This window comes from Rhipicephalus microplus, chromosome 5 (genome assembly GCF_043290135.1).
Source record: "Rhipicephalus microplus isolate Deutch F79 chromosome 5, USDA_Rmic, whole genome shotgun sequence".
Taxonomy (NCBI): Eukaryota; Metazoa; Arthropoda; class Arachnida; order Ixodida; family Ixodidae; genus Rhipicephalus; species Rhipicephalus microplus.
The window spans coordinates 47,695,037-47,704,647 of NC_134704.1; the positions used below are offsets into that span (position 1 = coordinate 47,695,037).

Genomic DNA, 9,611 nt, shown 5'->3' on the forward strand with positions numbered 1-9,611 from the left:
CTGTGAAATGCGGGTCAGTAATCAAGCACCCCAACCGCAATAGTAAATCGCAGCCGATAAACACTTGTTAATACACGCGCTAATTGGTACCAGTTAATTATACTTATTTGGGACACAGTACACAGTACATAAAAAGCCACGTATCTAGATCTCACGCTGTGTCATCTGTGCTGTACCGGTTCCTAGTATGGGGTTTAATTAAATAAGTAACAAGGCAAGCTTTTTGATCACTGAACCCGCCACAACCATGTGTTTAGAAAGCCCCGCCGCGGTGGTCTAGTGGCTAAGGTACTCCGCTGCTGACCCGCAGGGCGCGGGTTCGAATCCCGGCTGCGGCGGCTGCATTTCCGATGGAGGCGGAAATGTTGTAGGCTCGTGTGCTCAGATTTGGGTGCACGTTAAAGAACCCCAGATGGTCTAAATTTCCGGAGTCCTCCACTACGGCGTCTCTCATAATCATATAGTGGTTTTGGGACGTTAAACGCCACATATCAATCATGTGTTTAGAAAATGTGGTTGACGATTCAGAACAATATGTACTCCATTAAGGTAGAGCACTAAGCTGATCGCAGTTGTTCATTATGATCAAACTGGATACACGGTATACCGCTAGTTGGGACGATGTCGCATAAAACAGAAATAGTGACTGACTGGCGGTGTGTTAGCGGACCCCAACACCCGTCCCCGCCTTCAACTTTCAAACTCACCCATCACTTTCGCCTCTGTACAAAAGGAGTCTTTTGCGTTTACCGTCAACGCAATACAAACCGGTGACTTATCTTTGCAGTTTTTGATTGTTTCTCCTAAAGACGCCCCACGAAGTCGTCACATCTACTCGGCAGCCATGGCTCTTCTTACACGATCATGCTGTATATGCTCCTTGAAGACTGGCGCTCGCTACGTCGGCATCTTTTACATCGTGAGTAAAGAAATGCTCATCTTAGACAGCCTCGAACGTGGCATACGCAGCCCGTTGAGAGGGTACAGCCTTGCGTACACTAAACTAAAACTCTTCATTTTCTTTTGTTAACTGTACCACGACCCATATCACGATCAAGAGCACGAACATATTTGTGAAATAACATCCTGGCATTGTAGATAGGTCATTTTTCGTTCACAAAGTCATACCTCGTTGTTTTCTTTATCGTGTTCTCTGTATGGAAATTTACTTTCGTATTCGTGCTGGTTTTCCGTTAAAACGCCAAGTACCGCACCCCATGTGCCTTCTCTACTGTATTTATTACCATGCGCAATATTTTCTCATTATTTTCTACTACTTCTTTATCCGCTTTTCTCTCATGTGCTTTTCCAGCAATCACCCAACAGAATATAGCATTTCGTAAGACTTCTTAGGGCAATCATCTCATAGAAGGTGCACTTGTCGCACGAAGACAGAAAGCCGTATACTATTCTCTCCTAAGACGAGCTGAGCTCTACCTCGCAACAAGCCTGATATTAATGTAACTGCTACACATAGTGATCGTACTAATTCAATTCTGTACTTGTCGTAGGTCATGTTACGATAGTAACTAACGCGTTATGTTTTATAGAGATCATTCAGTGCGCATTCGGGCAGTAATGCACGCATTCGGGCAGTAATGCACGCTACTGAACTGTCGATTGGATTACGCTGGGATCTTTCGGTCACATGATTCAGCCACCTGACCAAAGTTTGAGCACTTGCTCAACGCCCAGCCATCTTGAACTGGTGGCTGCGTTCAAACTTGTGAACGTTGTCGACCAAAACAGCAAATATTACGCATAGCTGAGGCGCGACATCAATACATGAGTGTTAAGTTCCGCGTTCTTTTACTAGAAATTACATAGATACGTAATTCTGGAGACCCTAGTGTTCCTTAGGCTGCGCTTAAAATGCGACGCTATGTACGAAAAAAAGACGGCTGGCTGGAGACTATCGTCTTTCGACGACATTTTAAACGAAGCACACGGATACGTGGCCGTTTTTTTTTTTTTTTTTTGACGCATCTCACACAGTGACTATAGGTTGAAGCATAGTATCACCGCTGAAGGCAAACTATATGCTTCAGAATCGGTGTTCACATTTTAGTCATTCTGACAATCAGTAGTATATATGTTTTTTCGATACCTGACGTCAGATTCAATTCACAAATGACCCATATGTGGGATATCGACGAGCTGCTATTTCAAGTGCCAACGTCTGGTGACATTCGGTGACAAACACTGATCACCGCGTCATCGACTTTCACGCAGGCCGTCCGAGCCTTCATTCTTCTCCTGTACATCACAATCCTTCAAGACCCCAAAGGATGGAAAGATTTGACGAACGACAAATATACGGGTGAGCACATTGCTTTCTTTTAACAACAAGGAAAAACGTTAATCGATTGCAAAGCGGTCGTGTAGTTAAGCGGTGATCAAGCGCTATAAAGCTTTGTGAAATCTCGCGGGAAGTTAGATATGGATACGAAAAAACACATAGAAAGACAATGCCTCTGGTCCCGAGAAAGAGCAAAGAAAAATTGTGTATTCCTCCTTCGCAGGAATAGGTCACAACACGAAACACAAACGTGTCTTCGTTGAAGAATAATGCCGCAGCGTTGTTGGACGCTAAAGAAGTACGAGTACACAAGTCTTCACAGTGTGCTACACATAAGAAACGGCAGCACATCGAACAATATGACGCCGCGACCCCAAACACGTCCAAATCAGATGAGAGCACTTTTTATTTAGCGCACGTCAACTGGACAAGACTCGCGAGGGTTTCCCTTGACAAAGTGCAATCAAAACATTGACGCAGATACGACGATAAGAAGCACACACTGTGTGAACGTGTGCAATGAACGTCCTATGTAGGTAACTGTATACGAAAATATCTGATATAGATGGTTTTACATATCTTGACCACGTGCACATCTATGCGCGCATGCTCGAAGGAATGTGAAATGCGGCAAACTTCTAAAAAATTCCTGTCTCTCCATCATGACACATTCCTGCTAATGAAGTCATTATACCCTACTTGTTTTCCTACGTAAGAGCCTTTACAAAAATTCCGTTACATTTCTCCCCAGCTTTCGCCCCTCATCAGACTCTGCATATCAGCAGCTGAATATCACGTGTAGCTTTTTCGTGTGTGTGTGAGTATATCAATCTGTCTCACGAGGGCAAGGCATGCCAGTTTTCTCTGACGACAAACTTCAATGCTTTTGCATGTGGCCCTTAATTACCTGTCCTCTTCAAATTCGGAATGTGGTTTGTAAGATATGTAACTGAAAGCAGCGTGTTGTTGAACGCGTAGACGTCGTGGGCGGATGTTCGAAGGGGAATTCAAAGGCTGTAGACGATACAATCGTTGCTAAGCACATCAAAGATCGTAGTAAGCATACACTGTGTGTCACAAAATTCGGCGCCCTAAAATGTGCAAAAAAAGCTAGAACTTATGAGCAATAATCATTGGTAACAGGTAAATGCCAAACATCATATGCAAGGAAAAATTTATAAACGAGTAAAATGATGAAACGCTTTCATTATAGGGTGGGCCAGCATCCCAAGACATAATAAAAAAGTAGCACAGCTTGCCTACGTCATGAATGGTCATAGCAGCTTATTTTGTCAGCCATCTGTATGCTTGGGCGGTTACCGAGCACTTGCCGGTTAAATATGATTATAATTTTCTATCTGCAATGCATGACTAACCATGGCCATAACTGCTGTGCTGTGAAACGGAAAATATGTTGTACGTTGCCAATTTTTGGTGCGTGTTACATTAGGAATCATTTTTGTTTGACGCATCTATAGCGCGACTACAGTATCTCTAAAGAACTCTGAGAAATGTGCTTGGTGGTATCGTACATCTATATCCTACATCAGAGAGCAAAAAAGCAGTACCAATTCGCCCTAATCGCAGTTTCGCTGAGACGATCCCCTTGACTAACGGGTAAATTCTGGCTCTCCTACAGCGTTCCACGATTTGCTGATCCTGCTGAGCTGCGAGTGTGTGATTAACATCGTTGTGAGTGTTATCCTGTTCACATCGACAGTACAGGTGAGCATTGAGAATGTGCCTAAGCAAGGTATGTAGCTTGGCTCTTTGGCATGTCACGTATTCTCGACTCATAGAGGTTAAAGTGTCTTTCAGGAACCCCAGCCTCTTTATGAAAGCTTACCATTTTTACTGTCCTTGCATTACTTTAACTTCACATTGTCGCAATCGCACTGGTAGCATGTAGAACGCTAATCCTTTTTTTTTTTTCGTAGCGAAAACTTGATCCATGAAACAATGTTACCGACGCATTGTGGTTCAACAAGACACCATTAGATGTCATAACAGGCATTGCCCTTGTTGACCGCGCTTCTGGTATTTCAGTATTATCGTCACATTCCGTGACCGATTCATTTTTAGCTTGTCTGTGTGTATGTTAATTATTACAATATGCCTGGTTTCCAGCTTCGTGTGCGGTAATCGAAACGCTTGTGGCGATATTAAGGCACCATGGTTTCAACCGCAATGCATTGAGAACACTCTGTGTTGTCAGTGTGTCATTAAGGGAAAGTTACACAAAACCTGGGTAGAATGGCGCTCTCCACAACGATAGCGGTTCTATCTACTTTTTAGTTGAAGCCGAGCCACAGGAAAGCTACTACCGACTCCCATTTGATTTCAACAAGTACCCCCCCCCCCCTTCCCCAACTAGTCAGTAGGCAATTAGGTGCTCCATAAATGGTTACACCTGTACAGCCGTGGCCACATCTGTGTAGGGTGCGCTAGAAGCCTGTTTTTGTAGAGTTACTGTATATCATGCCCCGGACGGGACACCTACTTGATTAAAATTGAGGGCCGGAAAGGCAGATGTGGTCGACTGTTATTTTTGACTGAAAATTCGGGGGGGGGGGGGGGGGCATGGGCATGGTGTGACACCCCCTGTCTACACCACATGCGGACGGAAACCCGTGTGGTCGGGGTAGCTTCGGCAGACTGGAGGGGCACGTCTGTGATGTAAGAAGGAAGGTTTTGTCGAACGCGCTGGCCGAACACGCAGAAGCAACTGGCCACAAAATATACCAGAGTAGGGTTAAATTACCAAATATAAAGAGACATAAGCGAAAACACAGCTGCCGATGAAGCAGCACGACAAGCACATCGTAAAGACGTTACTGTTTCTTTACCAATTTCGAAAAATGAATTGCGTAGTATTTTAAAGAATACAACTTTCAGAATGAGCAAAACTGCTTGGTTTGACCAAAGTACAAAGAGCTGCGTGTTATATCACATCGATCCATTTATTGCATTCAAAATTACGCTGGCATTAGATAGAAGTATGGAAACTCTAATTCACCGATTGAGGCTAGGCACCGCATACACAAAACATTTTTCGCACAGAATCGGCAGAGCTGAAATTCCCGAACGCGAATGTGGATTTATAGATGAAGACGTATGTCACCTTCTCATAGACTGTCCACATCATGACACGCTGAGACACCGTCTTAAGTCCGAACTGTTGGCATTAGACCGCAGACCGTTTAACATGAAGAAACTGCTGGGCCCGTGGCATACTGGAGTTTTACAGTCACACGCTTTAAAAGCATTAACACGTTTTTTACAAGACAGCGGGATTGCTGACAAGTATTAAGAAATAACGAACTTTCATTTGTAACAAATGTACTTATTATGTACAGTATCATGTGACACCCATCATGTGTGTGTTGTGAAATGAATGACTTGTTGACTATTACGTACACACGAGCGAATGCATCTTTATAAAGACCAGACGTGTGCTCTGCTGTTTTGTGCTGGTGGACTGAATAGTAACGAGGGACATTATCAAAGACTTCATTCATTGACTTTTGAACATTTCCTTACCATTATATTGTGATATGTGCGTATAAGTGTGTCTTTGCATATCTGTGCCCGAGTTTTCTATTTTCCATGCACTGCTTTGTATGTTTTGCTTCAAGATACGTGCTCAAGTTTCACTCAACGGCTAAGGAGTAGCCGGCGCCATAATGGTGCGCCAACATCTCCTTACATATCATGTCAATAAAAAAAAGTGGACTTCGGTGCTTGATCTTGACTCTTTGACAATTAAGACATCAGCGCACGTTCTTTAATGTAATGACGGCAACTTCCCCCACATGTACGCACGCACGTCGTATGTTAATAAACTATACATAATCAAACTGTTCGCACAATCATTTTTTTTTCTTATGAACGAGGCTCCCGTGCGCTAACCTAAACATTCTGCTTTTATGTGAACAATCGTGGTCGGTGCTCATTTTAACCCCTTGGGTTTGAATTAACCACCACAACAACATAGAAAGACAGAGGTGACAGTGGCATCGCGTATACGTATAGCGTGCTGTGGCGCGCCGCCGATAACGTTTACTGCAGCTTTCTGCCAGGAGACTACACAATCCGGGATTGCTAGAGACTACACAATCCGGGATTGTGTAGTCTCTAGGAGTCCCCACCCATGAAGTGAGGGCAAAACAACGCTGTTCAAAAGTGAGAACACCACGAAGTCGCAGTTAGAAACAACGCATTCAACTGCCAGCTTTCTCTCGCCAGAGCGAAGCGAGATCACGTGATACAACACTACGCATCACCATGATCGCAGCGCCCGCTCCGACAGTGGAGGGCCTCGCGCCCACACTGCACAATACTGCAATAGAAAGCGTGCTTATTTTCTGCATGACTATCACAAGGTTGCTATTTACAAACATATGTAGCAAGTGAAAAACCCCTTTGAGTTCAAAAATGTCAAGTCGGTCTCCACATAGGAAGATACGAAGGAACACGGGGAAAAGGTTGACGCTTGCGCTCTCCCGGGGGCTGCATAATACTGCCTCGCGGGCGGAAAATTCGCTATGCTCGAACGCTGTTGAGTATAACTTGTTATGTTGAGTATAACTTATAAGGGATGGCTTTCAGCTCTCCCATAGTAGAGTACCGAGTACCCTAAAGAATTAAGCACTTTTTCCAAACCCACCACTTTCTGATAGTAGAGTACCAGTACTCTAAAGCGTTATCTACTCTGTCTAAACACACTCCATTCTTCTCAGCAGGGCCTCATCAAGAGTGAGGCCCACGGAACGGCTTTATGCTCTCCCATAGTACAGTACCTGGTACTCCAAATCATTACTCACTTTTTTTAAACCTCCCCCCCCCCCCCTCATTCTTCTACGTGTCGGGACGGCTTTGTGCTCTCCCATTATAGGGTACTATATATGTACTCCAAATTGTTCAACACTTTTTCAAAATACATATTTCTCACTTACCCTTCGTATTTTTCGTGCAGCCTAAACGTTACCTGATATTACCTTGGCTCATGTGGAACACCATCGGTGTGCTTGTAGTAAAAGTAATATGCCTGCACCTGGTCACCGAGTATTACCACCTGGACGTGAGTTGACCTTTTGCCCTTATGCCGGCACACGTCCCGTTATCTTATGTTAATGACGCCGCACGCACGCTATTGATAAGGACGTACTCAATTCCTTACAGCTGATCTATTGTTGTAGCAACGGTTGATTGCGTATTTACTTGAAATATGTGAAGCCTGTTCCCTCCAGACAAAAAAAAAAGAAGAAGAAGCAACAAGATGGCAAGTTGGGCCAGTTGGATTATGTTCATAATTTAAAATTTTGTTGAAGTGCACTAAAAAAAACGGACGGACAAAAAGAAGCGAAATGAGATGTCAGCGTACCTATTTATGTGCAGCCCAGACAGCAATTTTAGAAGCTCTGCCCAGTGATAGCTGTCTGTTTTCTATCACTCAGCTATTTTTCCCTATCTTTCTCTCGTACCAACAGCAAGCAGTGTTGATAATTTCAAGCACAAGACCAGTGTATGCTGTAGCAGCTTCGACCGTTTAGTTTCTGACGCATCAACGTACTGCCAAATCAAGAGTAACCCACTCAAAATATATGAAAAAGCATGTCTGCCCTGTGTTGATTATTCCACAGAACAAGTGCTTTACCGCTTTCTCACTTTCTTGCTTACACCCCTTGGCATACCCAACAGCACGCCGAGGCACTGACGTTCGGCATAATCTTCACGGTGGCCACAATCTCGCAGGTAGGCACACTCATGTGAGCAATAAAGCCCGTTCAATGAGCTAGTTGGTCCGTTTCTGACCATGGGTCGAGCAACGGGACTTAGAACAAGGGACAAAGGAAGGGCAGACCAGAACGTTGCGGTACTAACTGAACTGTATTTCTGTGCGCACGGCTAAATAAATAGCCAAACACACATAGTCACCAACAGATACCCAGCGATGATGCGCATGTCGTGTCGTTTTCATGAGCTGAGTTTTGCTTGCCATAGATGCGACAGTTTTTTTTCAGAACCGCCGATGCTGCAGTGAGACACACGCTTTCCTCGTCCTCGATCTCTGTGGCTTCATCAAGCACCGGTTTATGTTTCTTGCCCCTTTTCCCATAACGGAGACTTGCTTCATGTGTGTCTGGAAGGCATAGTTCCTCCAGTGAGCCGCTAGATACCTCTAAGGTTTTGCTGCGTTTAGAGTTACTGTATATGCTACCGTAGGTAGCATATACAGTAACTAGAGCTGCGTTCAAGTAGGTGGCATTTTTCCTTGTCCGCCCATTATAGCATCAATCAGCTTGGCCGACAGTGACATCCCTGTCTGATCGTCCCTTCGTCGCTCACTTTCAGCTCCGTTGCTCTAGCCATGGCAGTGTTAGTATTCAATGTCTTTAACATCTAGTTTTGCTTATTCGTTTTAAACCGCAGATTTACTTCGTGTGCATCGTGGCCTCGTTTTATCAAGAATTGGAATCGCCGCACAATCCGAGCCTGTACGACGATATGGACAACCATCAGGACATCGAAACGACCAGTCTGTTCTCTATGAGGATGAACTGAAATCGCCCGAGGACTTGCTTCAATCATCGACACCGTCGCCGGTGGTACAAACCTGACCAAACTGGCGCGACCATCCTAATCATCCAAGCCAATATCCGCAAGCAGACCTGGTATCTTGACCCAGCGTTCCTTCCTCGCACCGCCTTGTTAGTCAGCGACACATGTCCAGCGCTCGCTTTGCACCTCGACTTTGTTTTTGTAATAAACTCTTTCTGGAGAACTCGTGTCATTCGTATACTCATCTCTCTGCCCAGCGTCTGGACCTGCTTTAGCATGCCCTTTTACGCTCAATATCTATAATGCAACTTTTAATAATATCACACAATACTTCAAATTGCAAAGCTACGTTTTCCCACCACTTTACCGAGGGCTAAGCCAAAAGCAATCTGTCCACTGGTGGTGGTTACAGACCAGGAATTATTCGAACCAGATGACCTCACACCTCATTTACCCAGGCATATGTCAGGCAGGGGACTTTAGCACCTGCCCCCTCGAGCTCAAGATTGAATGAAAAGGCAAAAGATCACAACAAATATTGGTAACATTATTAAATGACGCAGAAGTAGGATTTCAGGCTCTGAGCTCAATCTTACCAGTTTCTGACCGGCGAAAACAAACCCACAAGCAATTTTTCCCACCTTATGACCATATAGGGGCCGCCATCTTGTGTGGGACCAAGCCACTTTGAGGACAACGAGTCATATCTCGGCTTTTACACACCCCAGGACGACAAATCAGGTCTCAATTG

The 9,611-nt window shown here is 44.6% G+C and overlaps 1 protein-coding gene across 2 annotated transcripts; it reads left to right on the forward strand.

Moving 5' to 3' along the window:
- Positions 1-792: 792 nt before the first annotated feature.
- On the forward strand, positions 793-9,083 carry LOC142817769 (uncharacterized). Of its 2 annotated transcripts, XM_075895383.1 has the most exons (6): positions 793-919; positions 2,233-2,320; positions 3,939-4,024; positions 7,275-7,379; positions 8,000-8,053; positions 8,732-9,083. In XM_075895383.1, exons 1-6 carry the CDS (start codon positions 845-847, stop codon positions 8,861-8,863), a joined length of 540 nt encoding a protein of 179 aa, XP_075751498.1. In that variant the 5' UTR covers positions 793-844; the 3' UTR covers positions 8,864-9,083. The 2 variants fall into 2 exon arrangements, with proteins under 2 accessions (XP_075751498.1, XP_075751499.1); XM_075895384.1 differs by lacking the exon at positions 8,000-8,053.
- Positions 9,084-9,611: the final 528 nt, after the last annotated feature.

Excerpts from the sequence above, each read along its gene's own strand:
- LOC142817769 (XM_075895383.1), top strand. The coding sequence starts at position 845 with ATGGCTCTTCTTACACGATCATGCTGTATATGCTCCTTGAAGACTGGC. Across the intron at positions 920-2,232 it reads ACGTCGGCATCTTTTACATC|GCCGTCCGAGCCTTCATTCT; the intron begins GTGAGTAAAGAA and ends ACTTTCACGCAG. Across the intron at positions 2,321-3,938 it reads GACGAACGACAAATATACGG|CGTTCCACGATTTGCTGATC; the intron begins GTGAGCACATTG and ends GCTCTCCTACAG.